This window comes from Lytechinus variegatus, chromosome 5, assembly GCF_018143015.1.
Source record: "Lytechinus variegatus isolate NC3 chromosome 5, Lvar_3.0, whole genome shotgun sequence".
NCBI lineage: Eukaryota > Metazoa > Echinodermata > Echinoidea > Temnopleuroida > Toxopneustidae > Lytechinus > Lytechinus variegatus.
The window spans coordinates 37,430,230-37,446,431 of NC_054744.1; the positions used below are offsets into that span (position 1 = coordinate 37,430,230).

Consider the following 16,202-nt stretch of genomic DNA (forward strand, 5'->3'; position numbering starts at 1 on the left):
TTTTTTTAAATGCCCTACATAAATAGGTAATCCTCCCATTTATAAGGGTACTCCGCCACAACACATTACTTTTTTTATTTCTGCATAAAAGGTGGCTTGGTGTCCTTTTAAACACAAAATCTGTATGTTATCCGAGACACATCACCCAGGCATGACGAGTTAAAAAAAAAAAAACAACAACAACAGAATATTGAGTTTCAGCGACGGAGCCAAGAGACCAAATGGTGGGAGCAGGGCGACCAAGCGGTTGGAGGGTGTGGGTGGAGAAACACTCCCTCCCGAGGTATGTACTTTTTTAAATTTGGGGATCACAATTTAGCAATTTAGTGCATTCTTTCATGAGATTCCCCACCATAACATATATTTTATTAAATGCATAATTCCACTTTCTTTGTCTTCAGCTAGTTTTCATTTCTCCTTGATCATCGCCTCTTTCAGCAACGTCTTTACTGCTGATTACAATGCCAGAAAATGCCATCATGAAATATCATGAATGTAGTTCTAGTTCCTGTAGATTAAAGATTGGTTCCACTCATGTACATGTACACTGAAGTAGAAAAAAGGACCATTTATTATAAGTTCTTGTTAAAAACAAATTGCAAATCACAGTGCTATCTAATACAAAAAGTTTGGTGCCAATAAAATGCCCTGTCCTGTGGCATTGTGAAGATGATGCAAACTTTTTAAGCTGTAGCTTAGAAGTTGTAAATAAGAGAAAAATTATATGCTGTTTGCATGTCCATATCTATGACCATGATCACATTAAACTTGGCAAATAACACAATGATAATCAACTCAGATGGTTTCAAAAATTCCCCTTGAAAAAAAATCCACAAGGTAGAAACAATTCTTACCGCGACCGCGAACAAATACGAGCACACACAAGTGCATAGCCGCATGGAAGCTCGCCCAGCCAGCTCAAGGCAGCCAGCGCCAGCATGGTCACAATGAGTCCGGAAGCTCTGCCTTGCAAATTGCTCTCAATACATCCACACGCAAAGCCACGCGGTGCAATATCTATGGTAGCATTTAAGATACAAATTCAGACGAAAAAATATTGGAATTTTTAAATTTCCACTTTTTTCTGCTCACCATGTGGATTTTTTTCCAAAAATAGCATACGAGTAGAAATCCGCAAAGACGCATGACATTATCAAGTTCTTTCTTAACAGTCGTCAGTGAAACTTACTGACAATTACTTCATGAAATATTCCTGAGAGAATTACTTTACCTCTAGTCATTCTGGGTGGAAGATTACCCCTTCCTCCTCTCCCTCTCCCCCTACTGTAGCTTCCATCTCTGTCTCCTCTATCTCCTCTTCCATCATGACCATCTCTGTTTTCTCTGTTGTCACGGTTACGGCCCCGCCCTCCCCTGTCTCTGCGATCATCATCATTCTTGTGATCTTTGTCTTGATGATTGTTGAATGAATCTGTGTTACGCATGGATGGTGGCATTCCACGAACTTTGCTCTTCTTACTGCTAATAGTTTCCCATTCATCCTTCTACAGAAAGACAAAGAGTTATAGTATGTTATAAAACAGGTAAAACATTGCAGTAATATACAAAATTTTACATTTGATTTTCCTAAATCATTCTATTCATTTTAGTTAATCAATTATAACAATTCAAACATGGAATTAAAATTTGACTGTAAATGTAAAGACAAAGCTCCTAAACTGCTCATAACTGCTAAACTGCTCATCCTTTATATTGAATATGTATTTAAAAAAAAGAGAATATTTAAAAGATTTTTCTTTTGTTTCTCATTGATTTCAGGATTTTTTTAATGAATTTTTTGCTTCTTTATATTGTTGTGGTGGAAATCATCAGTGACATTATGTCAACTATAAATAAAATTAATGAAATAATCTCAATTATTAAAACTAATAAAAATAATGAGTCAATAATGGAAATTTTTTGATCAATTTGGGGTCTGATATGCATGTTATACATGTACATAATAAAGTGCGATTTCAGAACTGAGATTCTGGGCATCGCAAGTTTGGTCTCAAAAGAAGTGCAAGACTTAAAATAAAAAAAAATCTTGAATTAAAACAGCACAAACAATTATATTGACAGCCTTTGACATTCACAGCCTTTGACATGGCAGATTACAGATAATAGGAAAATAACCAACATACCTGGTTACCTTCCTCCCTCTCCAGCAGAAGGATAATGGCTTGTTCTGTGTCATAATTACTGTCGTGGAGTGCAACCATGATTTCATCTTCAGATCTGTTGGTCAATTCATGCACCTGCAAAGAAAACGTAAAAATTACATTTTAATTACATACACATACATCCAACAATGTACAGTACACGTGCATTTATCATTGTAAGATGGCGTGTGACCCATCACCCCAAAAGCAACAATAAGTCACTCAAAATGAATTTAGAGATTGTTATTGAGCTTCGTAGAGCACGTCTCACATGTAGGCTTTAAAATGATATATCAAAATTTTGATCAACTATAACTAACACAAGAACTGTATTTGATTGAAAGTAGAAGAAATTTATTTGAGAGAATAAGGAGAAAACAAGATTTAGGTTTGGAGTTCACTCAAGCATGAAATGTGCACACTGGGCAATGTCTATAAAACTTCCAAGCTGTTGGGGGAAATTTTTTTAACAAAAACCTCCTGTATGTACATGTAGGCTAAACAGACATACATGTATGCACAAGTACATAACATATCTTCTGGTACTTCTAAAAATTGATTTGGTCAACAGCTATTTAATACCATGAGAGAAATACTGCTCATGTCCCTCCCAGGATTGACCAGTGATGAAGGAAGTGGTGCATGTACTGTACACACACACACACAAAAAAATGATTTGGCAAGCCCCCACCCCTCCCCCCCAAAAAGTCACCACCATTGTTCAACATTTTATTTTTACAACTAAAGGGGGAGGGGTCAGGGGCATACATGTAGCTCCCTGTTGAGTCTTGACCCCCCCCCCCCTTTCCCAGCCTCATCATATTCCATTAACTTTGTACATATATATACAACATGCTTCTGAGCTTACATTATGAGTCATTTTTGTCTCATCAGATAGGGAGAGAGAGAGAGAGAGAGAGGGGGGGGGGATAAGAGAATAAGGCATTGCATGAAATAAGAACATTAATACCCCTCCCTTTATTGCACTTTAGAAAATTTGTCTGAAATTCAATAGTCAGTGCACTGTTTAATCACATTCTAATGGAATATTAAAAAAAAGCCTGCTTGTAAATCCACTGAATACTTGTACATGTACATACATTTATGTATTTCATGTATGTGCATGTTCAGAAGTTGACCTTGTACTGTCTACAAAAAACTACCAATGAACAATCGATACATGTAGGTACATATTATTGTATTAAAACCAATAGAGCATACTAATTTGAACAATGTTTACATGAACATGTATTTAAAAGAGAGAGAGATGAAGATCAACACATGTTGTGCATGTTTCATGTGTCTCTGTGCCAAGCACTGCAGTAACATGTACATGTACAAGTACATGTGATATAAAACCGCCTCGCTCATAAATAAGGCATATTAAAATACTTTCTATGAATATTCTGCCTTTTTCTCTCTTACAGTACCTAATCAGCTAATGGGTTCCAGCAATATTCCCTACATGTAGCTATTGTAATATGCCAATTTTTATGGTGATTGGGTCTTGGTAGGAAAGAAAGATATGAAATAGATTGAACATCAACATGCAGTCTCTCCTTGTCCACCTCACCGTGCACAAGATTCTACATGTACATTGATTTCCAGTGAATTTCTGTACACAATTATCTAAGAGTATTAAAATAGACTGCCAATATTTTATTGCAGTCTATAAAATTTTATGGATACATAAAAACATGTAGGTTACACATTCAATGTCTACATGTATATATTCAGACAGAATGTGGATGCCATAGAGCATCAATCTGAACATCATTTACCCTCCAATAATATGTGATTGAATTCAAAATAAACAAACCCCATGAATGGAGTACTGTATATGAAAATGAATAAACTGATACAGATGAATAATATTTTTTCAAAGATATGAATATAGTTGTAAGTGTAGTGTATATGTACATGCAGTTCAGGCAATGAAGTATACGTACAGTACATTGCACATAAAGAGGGAATTCCCCAAATTGAACTAGCAAGTAGAGTACATGTATCTCATTAACATAACAGGAACTCAGTATTGCAAAATGCCAAAAAGATTTGATTCCATACAGTAAACAATTGGCTAATGTACATTATCTTCTCATATTGCAAGAGCGGTTGTTTTTATTTTTTCAATAGACTATTCACTCCTACAATGTACATGTACATGTAGTATTTACCCCTTCAACAGGAATGATTATGGAAACAATATTTGGTTGTGAAATTTATACATGTAGTAAAGGAGCAGACACTCTGAACCAACATTCCTTTCATTGTGTCAACATATCATTCAAGAACTTCATAATCAAACAGGGGATAATTTTCCTGGTATTGCATTGCAATTTGCTCCTCATTGTTTGTAGACTGCTACGCATAAAGTCTTTTGTATAGCATATTTTTACATAAGACTATACATTAATTTGTTGAAAGATTTTCTCTTATGACCAAAAATGCTATTCAAATTTTGTAAAGCAAACTTATTCCCTGTCAAATGATGCAAAATTTTGAATACATCCACAAATGGAAGTCTAAATGACATGAAGGTTTCATTTATATTCGGTCGCATTTCATAAGTTGGGTATGCAAAAAGGGTGGCGTATGAACAATTTTCCACAAGGTGCCATATTAGCATCTTGACCCAATTTATTGAGTAAGATCTCATTTTGAAGCTACATGTAGAAATATAAGATAAATATATTACTATGAATTAGATCAATTCAATATTAGGAACAAAAACTATAGCACATTAAGTTTGAAGTAACAGGGGTGGCGGAGCCGGTGGATGTGCTGAATGATAGAATATTAATTAAACTTAATTCACAACTTACTGTAATATGTAATATTACTGTTATCCTAATATTTCTGGGTGTTTTAAAGTAGGGAACAACTAAATGTCAAACAATTGACGATTTTGAAAATATATCAATGAAATACATGTGTATGTCAGCTCTGATCTGCAACCTAATCAATTAGTAAACTGGAGAAATTTAATTATCTAATTTGTAATCTTAATTTTCAGTAAAAATGTGTATCACTGCAACAAATATTTCTACCAATGATGTAGAAGGGACAGTGATTTTCTGTTTCAAAAAATTGCCTTTTCTGTTTCAGAAAATCTCAAATTCCATTTCAGCATGTCAGAAAAAGGAAATTCTGTTTCCCCATAGAGTCTGTACACACGGAAAAGTGACAATTCCGTTTACACATGTTGAATAGCAAAATCACACGTACACTCGCACTGGTCAAAATTTGTATCTGCTACTGTACCAACAACACAATAGAATCCATCCTAATCGGATCTATGCGGGTGCATAAAATATTTTTACAAAGACAATTAGCATGCATGCATCCTCACATTCACATTATTAGCATTATTTCAAGGTGAAATGATATTTCATTGATAATTTTGGGGTTTTTTGACATCGTTATCAGTCAATGGCTTTTGCCAATCCGCCATCTTGGATTTTAAGACGATATCGTGCTGTTACATCTTCAAACGTAGAGGACAGCAACACACGACGGAGTAGTTGGAACGATATGTGTACAGTATAGCCCAACCCGGCCGGCCGGGTACGGGTGCGGGGTACAATCGAGTGTGCTGATGACTGATGTCGAGTGCAGTCACGATGTGTGAATTGTCATGATTGCAGCGAAGTGAGATCGTATTTTCTGGGGTTTTGTGGCCATTTAATATTCTCATTTTGTTGTGATTTTGGAGTAATTTCTGTTGCTATTCTGTATATTTTGAGGGAAAATACATTTTCCGTGATTTTCCGTTTGAAATGCTACTTTCCGTTTCAAAAGGCCCTTTCTGTGAAATCCGTCCGTTTTCCGCAATCGCGGAAAATCACTGTCCCTAGATGTAGTCATTTTGCCAAGCATATAAATACAGTGACAGGTATTTTGGGGGTAAAAATGTGAAATTAAATACTGTTAATTAATTAGTATAATTAATATGCATACAATAATAGATAATTATTCAATTATTGGTACAGATTCAATTATTGATGTTTCAAGATTATAACTGTAAAATACTAGGGTGATCCAATATTGCATTAACTTTTGACACCATTTTATGTGCAGCAGGTCCAATTTGAGAAAAACACATTTCAAAATTCACATTTACATTGACGTCTACATGTATGTAATAACTAGCTGTTAATTAGTCATTTTATGGAAAAATAAGAGTATTTGAGACTTGGTAATAGAATGGTAATAGCTACATGTATAACATATAAAAAAATTAGATTTTTGACCATTTTTACCCTGTTCGCGAAATTGCACCACCTTATGACTGCGACCATTCACAGCTTACCAGAGTACATTTTGCTTTATGGAAACATTTAACAAAACGTTTTCAAAAATCTATTACTCGCTGCAAATACAGGCTTTTAGTTTATCTACATGTGCCCCTTACAAAATAGCAGTCGAAGAAAAAGCAAATGGACAAATCTGAAAAAAGGCAAAGGTAGGAAATAATTTTTATGTACTGTATATGTCACTTGGCCTAGGTCCATAAATGAAAGCTTTGCAGGGTACTTGTAATCATTTACAGGGACAATCACCCTGAGGTTAAATCCATTCTAAAAACGCAGAGAAAATTGAAAGCATAAAATTTTAATGAAAATCAAACTCTGGATTAACAAGAGTGTTACCGGTATTTATTTTCAAGTAGACTTCTATTGCTGGCTTCTCCATATCATAATTCCACTTTAACATGAGTTGAAATCTGCTTTACGGCTGAGCACATGTTTTTATTGTACAGTAAATTTAATATTTCAGAAAAAATGGCAGTTTGTACAATTAAAATGCATGCAATGCATACAAGAGAGCAGCTAGTACAAGTATTGAAATCACAGAAATAAACCTTCACGTATTACCATTTCTTTGTTTTCATAAGAACCAACTCAACATCGGGGATGGACTTCACCACACACAATCTATCATTTCCCACTGGCTGATTTGCTATGATGTTGCATCACCACCACCCTACATGTAGACTTTATCCAGGTTAAGTTCACACATCATCTCCCATTCCCGCCTCCCCAAGGAATGGTCTATTATACCCATGTATCCAATGAAAAACGTGTAGCTCACCATGGAGGGTACATATAGATCATACATGTATCACAAGCATGCCCACTCATTAGGACTGTTACACAACAGATACATGTATTTTCATGGAGGTTGGGAGAATAAACTGTATGGTTTTGCCATAGAAACAAGTACAGTTTACTAGTGTGAGTTTCTTTTAAACAAAAATCACCAAAGTATTATTTTTTTCAAAATCATTTTTCCCCATAAAACATTGCTATGAATAGAAGCATCATTTATAGAAAAGAATGAGAAAAAAGTTCTAAATCATACTAAGGAGTGATCTGTTTATAATTTACTGCAAAATCATGTGCGAACTAAAATTCAGAAAAAATCATACAACAAATTAATATACGGTACGTACAATTTTGTACACATGTACAGTAAGATGTATTAAAAAATACATATAAATCAAGTGATACATGTAGCTTTCCTGAAAATTAAAGATTTCATTACATTATCAATTTTAACACAACACACACACACACAAATAAAATGAAGTTTTGAAATATTTGCTAATGTAATGGTTTTAGTTGATCAACCGTTCCAAAAATTCCAATTTGTAAGCGATCATCCCACACACTTGTAAACTGTAGAAGGTTACATTTAATGTACATGATGTACTATATACAGTTCCTGTGACAGGACAAATATGTATTCATCTCCAACAATACTAATATGTAGTACATCACATGATGATACATGTACTGTACATGTACCAGCATGTTTTATTTTATTCCAAATTACATTTCAACCACATCTTATTTGATTGTTTTCCTAACATATCAAATCCAGGAAATACCGTTTTGGATTTCAATGTTACTGTGATAACGTACCATGTATGATTATTTTTAGTTTTGCTGGTCTAAATGGATTTATTCAATGTTGTTTATGATCTCAAAAGAGTCCCCAACAAAATTCATCGAAAACAATGAAAAACAAAAGATGAAAAAAAAAATACAAAATAAATTGCAAAAAAATAATAAGAAATTGATGTGATATTGCAATTCTTTTCATGTACAATTGCTAAGAACACCACAAAGAGTTTCTACACCAAAAATAAGCACATTTTGAGCTTTATTTAGAGAGTTGCATGAAAAAGTAAGATTTTGCATATGATGCATAAATTAGCATAATCAATTAATAGCAATTTGCATGAAATGAATTCATAATAATTTTGTAGATTATGTCTCAGACAACCCGCGTGCCCCCTCCGCCATATGATCTCTCAAATTACCCCCGCCTAGAAAGGGTTAAGGTAAGCATTCAATGTCTCATAAACCAATGCACATTGCCAGGAGGAGCTCAAACCTATCTGTTAGCAGCACCTCAAAATCAAATTTTTGAAAGTAGCATCACCACAGAGGCGATTACTGTACCCACCCAGTAATGCATATTATTAGGCAAATAATCACGTTGGCGAAGGTAATGGGCAAGCTACATGTACATGTATCACTCATGAGGAAAGCTGGATGTAGCTATCTTTCTGAAGCCAAACTGTCGAAAGATAGCTAGTGCATCCAGCTTGTAGAGAAAGTGAAATTTTGCCTCGTTACCTGAAATCAAGACGTGATTATATATGCTTTATATTCCGCATTGAGAACCATAAACAAAGAAACTGGTATCAATACGTCTTTGTAAGAGTTTATTCTTAAAATCAAGGTTTCCCTTGAAAAAAAGATCCATCTTGTTTTAATGCTAGCATGTATGTAAACTGTGCGCAAGCATCCGAGATCTTGCTCCAACAAGATTTATTGTGACGTCACAAAGGAACTTTACCATCACAACAAAACAATCGAGGGGCAATGCACTTTTTTGAGCATATGTACACTGCGTGCGCCCATCTAGATCTTGGGCGATCGTCACTGCAGTTGATGGAGAATGATGGGACCATAAAAATCGAGTTACAAAATCCCCGCGTACTCAAACTAATTCATAACGCGATGTGACCGAATGGGCTGAAAAAGATTGGCGAAACAAAAAAGGTCCATCACTGTGAGTGATGATTAATGGGGAAACTACCCTTTATCACATAACCAAATTCTGGCCAACCCTATAAAAAGATTCTTAGTATGTGAAATATAATAACTTTTATCTTAGTGAACTCTTGTATGTAGGCACTATTGTACATACCAGTACTGTAGGAAAATTCGCCCTTTCCTTTTCTTTCCGACTGGAAGCCGATGAACTTAACATGCCCGATGGGGCAAATGAGGCCTCCAAGATTAAAAACATAATTAACACTGTATAATACAACTGTTAAAACAGTAAAATGCAGTGTAGACATCTCCACACTAGCATATGTACAATAATAGTGTCCATTTCCATTAGAACATGTAGAAACATAATAATATAATTGAGTTTGTGACAGTTGAAAACACAATCCAACAATCATTTTTCATAATATTCAAGTAAATACATAAATGAGGGCCTTTGCAAAAATAATTAAATAATAATCCTATGATTGTCACTAGTAAATGTTCAATGGTTATATCAAACCAACTTAACTATTTCTACTTTGAATATAGCAACACAAAATAGTTTTTAATCAAGGGCCTCATTTGCCCCACTGAAATGGGGCAAATGAGGCCCCCTGACATCACTGTTTACTGCTCATTGATTTGCAATGCCCGACAGAGCAAGTGATGAAAAAAAAACCTGAAGAGGCCTATCAGCTATGCATTAAAAAGATATGATTAGAATTATGGAAAAGGAGGCATATTCACCCACTCTCCCCTACTTTATTACTTTAAATCATGACACTACTTGATTGAAAATGAAAACAAGCAAGGAAGTGTCAAGGACAACATGCAATTAAAAGTAGCACAAGAACTGTAACAATGCACCACAGCTCAGGTTCATGGATTTGTTTAATCAGAAGTGTGAAGTAGAATTATTCATTACCTGTTTGACTTTCTCTTTGACCACATCATTATCTTCTGTGCGAGGATCAGATATCATCTGGGCCATTCTCATCTGTTCTTGGGTTGCCTATAGCAAAAAATGAGATATACATTGTATATGACAGTCATGTATTAATGATTGAAAAAAATCAAGAAATAATATCAAACAAAAAAGTACTGTAGGAAAAGAACATTCAGGTGTATGAATTCAGAACAGTAGTACAACATCTTAACCAAAAGGTCTGCCATCATAATTCATGAATTTAGCAAAAGAAAAACAAAATTATAACACATGTTAGATGCTACCTTGTTTATCTCATTGTCAGATTTGCATAAAGTTAATCAATTTAGATTATTTTATCAAAGCAAGCTGGCTTCAAAAAACTTGCCAGATATTACTGTGACAAAAAATGGGTAGAAGACATTTATTGAAGAAATGAGAAAATTCTTTATCATAGTGGGGGAGGCATACAGTATACATGCACATGTCGGTGCATGATTCTGTTGCTCATGAATGCACAATTTTCCTTTTCCCTTTCGTTATATTTTAAATAGGGTCTTTCATAATTCTATGAGATGGGTACAAAATAGAAATGAAAATTGAGGTAGCCCTTAAAAGAATGAAATAAACATTAAAAAGGCGTTAATAGTAAAAAAAAAATGTTGAGAATATCAAGAAAATGTTTTGAAGCATTCCGGTGTCAAAAACAAAACGAAAGGTATTCAGAACCAATTAACAATATCAGAGAGAGAGAGAGAGAGAAAAGAGAATATCTAATTAAAACAACATATTAAAAACAAATGTATTCAGATCTTAATTTAGAATTTTATGGCCATATACTTCTGAGTCCATAACTGATGAAGAAAGAAATCTGAATTATTTAATAACTACAGTACTGACAGGTGTCAATGAACTGACCTTTTTACCAACTGGTTGCTGTGAATCTGTTGGTGTGGATTTTGCTGTGACATTCTGAGCAGAGGTCTTCTGAGAAGAGGACTTGTCTGCCCTACCTCCCGACCGTACGTTGCCCCTTGAGGATCCCATAGAGGACATCATATACAGGTATATACAAAGCAGGTATATACAAATAGCTAATATAGTCTAGAGAAACAGAAATGGGCGAGGGGAAAAGAAAGTGAAGTCAATGATGAATGATTGCAAAATAATTTGTTTAAAAATTTGTTATGGAAGCTTAAAAGTGCCACCCAGATGTTCATATTTAATCACCTCGCCATGTCTACATCTCTTAGGGAAAAGGATAAGATGAGATTTCGGATCTCGTCATGTCTACATCCCGTGGGAGACATGATCAGATGACAAGATCTTAGATCTCGTCATGTCTACATCCTATGTGAGAGATGATCAGATGGCAATATCTCGGATCTCCTCTTATCTACATCCTGTGAGAGATGATCAGATGACAAGATCTTGGATCTCATCATGTCTACATCTTGTGAGAGATAATCAGATGGCAAGATCTTTGATCCCAGATCTTACCATCTGATCATCTCTTCTAAAAGATGCAGACATGACGAGATCCAAGATCTTGCCACATGAACATCTGGGTGGCACTTATAAGCTTCCATAATTTGTAAATTGTTCAATCAAGATAGCTAACATGTACATGTTGGCTATTGTGCCATTGTATATTCACTCTATGATCGGGGAATGTCATTTCGAACCAGATGTAAACTATGTATTCTGGAATCCTTTTTATCTGCACCGCCCCCCCCCCACCCACTGGGTGTAAAACACAACATAACAGAATCACAACTGATCAGACAGATACATGTATAACCCCCACATTATGCACTGCAAAACCATTGTCATTGCGTTCGTAAACACTGATCCTTCCCATCATCAACACAAACATTACATGCAAAGTCTATGATTTCTGTAGAAATAATCTATTAAAAAAAAGAGAACAAAATAATCGGAATAGACAGTACTGCATGCAGGAAAAAAATAATAGTGGCAAACTGATGACCTCAGTCTCAATTTTCGAGGCCACTAAAAAAATGTGCAACTTTACCAGGCATATCTTGTACATTCACTCACTGTACACCAAACACATTGCTCTTATACACAGGCACTAACAATCAACACATGAAAAACCTGATTTCAACTCTAAAATCCCCTTTAAAAAGTCAATGTTGCCCTTAAAAATGCAGAATCTGCGCCATATTTCTAGAGCGCATGCCAACTCCGCTCAAATTCAAGAAGCAGGTTCCCAAAAAATTCGCTTAAAAATGAAGATATCTGTGGTTGTGGTCTAAGTATGTGAACGTTCTCACAAATATAGGATTTTATCTTCAAAATGATTATTCAAAAAAGAAAAACCTGAGAAAGTGTACAGCATAGAATTTGCACAGATATCAACTATTAAAGCAAGTTGACAGCATACTAGCGGCAGGCCTTCACATGGGATCAGAGCATAGTGGGGCCCGAGTGAATGGCTGCTGCATATCGCATATGGTTTGGTGCAATTTAGCGGCCCTCACATGTAGGGACAGTGATTTTCCGTTTCTAAAAATTGCCTTTTCCGTTTCAGAAAATCTTAAATTCCGTTTCAGCATGTCTGGAAACGGAAATTCCGTTTGCCCATAGACTTTGTGTACAAGAAAAAATGACAATTCCGTTTACATAGAAAACCAATACGAAACGAGTAGCGATGTCAAAATGCTAGCGCTGCTCAAAATTTGCATCTACCAATGTACTAACATCGCTTTAAAATCCATTTTAATCGAAGAGATTCGAGCTAAAAAAAAATTAGGGAAACATAATCAACATTAATATATTCTCACCTTTCATATTATTAGCATTATTTTATTGTTAAATGGGATTTTATCGCTGATTTGGGGACTTTTCGGACATCGTTTTGAGCTGTCAACGACTTCCGAATATCCGCCATTTTGGATTTGATGAATCACCGTGATCATTATATTATGACCGAACGCAGAGGGCAGCAACACACGGCCGGATTCTGCCTTCTATGCGGACGTAAGTGTAAACTAATTTGGATATGATCGAGTGATGGAGAGGCTCGAGTGTAGTTACGATGTGTTGATTGTCATAATTGTTGTTGCAAAGTGAGATCGTGTTTTTACAGTTGATATTAGTATTTTGTTGAGGATTTGGGATTAATTTCTGTTGCTTTTTTGTGCATTTTGAGAAAAAACGTGTTTTCCGTGATTTTCCGTTTGAAAAGCCACTTTCCGTTTCAAACAGCCGATTCCGTGAATTCCGTCTGTTTTCCGCGATTGCGGAAAATCACTGTCCCTACACATGCATTGCACTACATGTACGTCCAACCCTAACGTAAGGCGGGGTCTATCGAATGGCGGGTGCAAAACATGGCAATACATTTCAAGATTTTATCTTTATGAAATACGAGATAGAATATAAACATTGCAAAAATAAGACAAATTTGCGCGACTTGCCACTCTCCACACAGGTGTTAAATGGGTACCTGGTAGGATGAGAAAGCCTAGGATCTATATATGCCTAGCAATTGAGTCTTGGAACTCTTGTTGGAATACTCCCCAGCCCAGGTAGTGGAAAATATGCATATTGAATGCAGGCATGAACGGATCTGATGACTGTAATAATATGAGCTGTAAAAGTGCTTAGAGACATCATTCCGATGTATTAGAGGGATGCTCCAGGCTGAAGATATTTGTATATTTGAATAAATAGAGTAAAATTCACACAGCAATATGCTGAAAATTTGAACAAAAATTGGATAATCAATAACAAATTTATTGAATTTTAAAGATTTGCATTATTCTGGTAAAACAGTTCTAAGCATGCCTTCATGATTATTCATGAGGTGGGCTGATGATGTTATATCTCCACTTGTTCTTTTGTATTTTGTTATACAAAATTAGGTTTATTCAATATTTTTATGTACCAAGAACAGTTGGATTGACAACTGATTATGTGCATTAGTTATTTATTGCTGCAACTTATTTCATAAAAAAATGAAACAATTTCATAATTCCATGTAATAACATAAGGAAAGTGGGGGTGTGACATCATCAGCCAGCTAATGAATATTCATGACGACGTGCATATTACTGTTTGAGGACTCCTGGAGACTGGCACTTGCCCACTCACACATATTGCGAGGTTAGTAAATATATATACTAACCTCATACATGTACTAACCTCGCACTACTAACGTGTTTACGTAATGGATTTTAGAGTTGTCGATTTATAATTAGAAAACAGCATAAATATTTGACCTGCGACCGATCACATACGATGTTTTGAAATCGGCAGTGAATAGTACGTGTGAGGAAATTGATACTGGCCAAAAATCACCAATTTTGAGGATTACCGGAGGATGGACACGGAGTGAATATGGGTGAGGAGTAAGAAATTAAGCAATTTTTCTTTCTCGTTATATTTTTTTCTATAATTTTTACAATAAATAACATTTCCATACCACCTTTGTCACTCGGAATATCCGATCGAGTTCACCGTCCCGAAGTTCGGGTAGGTGGACTGTAGTGTAGCGCCCGGTAGTGGAGTGGAGCTTGCACGAACTTCGCCCGAGGTAGCACTTGCCATGCCTACATGTATGGCAGTGTGTCCAAACTTTGCGCGTGTCCATACTTCGCGGACGGTCATTATCTAAAAAACTAGCCAATATCCTTAAAATGTGACACCATCAACGTGAAAAGCGACCTAAAAATACCCTTTGGTGTTTACATGTAGGATGAGTTCAGTATTCATGAAAATATTGGCAAAAGATCGGCAAATTTGTCACCGTTAGCGCCCATTTTAAAGAAATCTGATATTCTCAACAAGCATCACGATATCACCATTTTGCAAGTAGAATTCTTCAAAAATGTGACTTAAATGTGGTACTAACCAATTCATAGCATTTTGCCATCAATCTTATATAAATATTTCACTTTTTGAGCTTGAGGTTTTGTTTAAATCTCCACAAAAATTTTGGTCCACGAAGTTAGGTCACACTTTTTCTGAACGGTTTTCCAGCACAGCGCGCATTCGCCGATCGGAATAGAATTTTAAGATCGCGACACAGGCGAAACCCCTTGACCTACTTAACATTTTCGTCCGTGATTTTATAGTGTATGATCTTCCCGTCAATGTCGTAACTATTTATTGAATTGGTTTTGTATAAATGAATATTTTGTGAAAAAATTTAAGCCTGATGTCAAAATATTTTTGAAAAGTGCGCGAAGTTTGGATGTCCACCCCATCATGACTGAGCTGAGTTGAACTTGACATTTTGTCATTTGCTTACATTATTCTGGCATACCATTTAGTGGGGAAATTTTCACAAAATTAGCCGGTGCAAAAAAGCATTAGAGTCTATAACCCAAACAATTCTTATCTCACACTCAACGAGTCTAAATTACATCAACTCGCGAACCTCAGGCTCAGCAACACCAGTCAACATGCATGTGCATGCACGACTCGCATCATGCATCACGGAACCAATTCCATTCGTGTACGTGTACGTTTCGCATACACGCATTCTCCATGCACGCTCTACACACACAGAATGAACAATAACAATGTGATAAAAAATGTCGCGTGCAAGACAAGAATTAAATCCGATTCCCTCAATTAAACATTGAAAATTTCTTTTAACAATGGCAAAAATTTGTGCTGTAATAATTTCTTAATAAGGATAGCTATTTATATTATTCATAAACACTTTCAGAAAAGTACTTTTCAATAAATCATCTCGCAATACTTACTAAGTTTACGTTACCTTTCTCACAAAATTGAGATCCGATGGTTCACAAAGCCGGAGTCACGTGACTAAGGGCAAAAATATTTCGCGGCGACCAGACAAGTACTTCCGGAAAAATCTAATGTATGAGTAGGGAAACAAATTTTAGCCGAGTTTATCATTCAAAATATACACATTACAATGTATTTCAAGAGAAATACCGTTTACTATTAAAGTTCTTGTATATATCTTTTTCTTATATTTTGCAATAATGTACACTTTATCATTTGTGACTCTATAATCATTTGATGATGATCTTTAAGAATGAGAGT

At 35.5% G+C, this 16,202-nt stretch overlaps 1 protein-coding gene across 5 annotated transcripts in view; it reads right to left on the reverse strand.

Moving 5' to 3' along the window:
* Nucleotides 1-16,012, reverse strand: part of LOC121416067 (ubiquitin-associated protein 2-like) — a 35,969-nt gene extending 19,957 nt beyond the window's left edge. For 3 of the 5 annotated variants that reach the window (XM_041609516.1, XM_041609515.1, XM_041609514.1), the window contains exons 1-5: nt 15,910-16,012; nt 11,076-11,261; nt 10,158-10,244; nt 2,145-2,258; nt 1,232-1,505 (exon numbers count right to left, since the gene is read on the reverse strand). In XM_041609516.1, the coding sequence (XP_041465450.1) occupies nt 1,232-1,505; nt 2,145-2,258; nt 10,158-10,244; nt 11,076-11,216 (616 nt within the window). In that variant the 5' untranslated portion in view covers nt 11,217-11,261; nt 15,910-16,012. Of the gene's footprint in view, nt 1-1,231; nt 1,506-2,144; nt 2,259-10,157; nt 10,245-11,075; nt 11,262-15,895 lie in introns of all 5 variants that reach the window. The other 2 variants (XM_041609512.1, XM_041609513.1) reach the window with 2 other exon arrangements.
* Nucleotides 16,013-16,202: the final 190 nt, after the last annotated feature.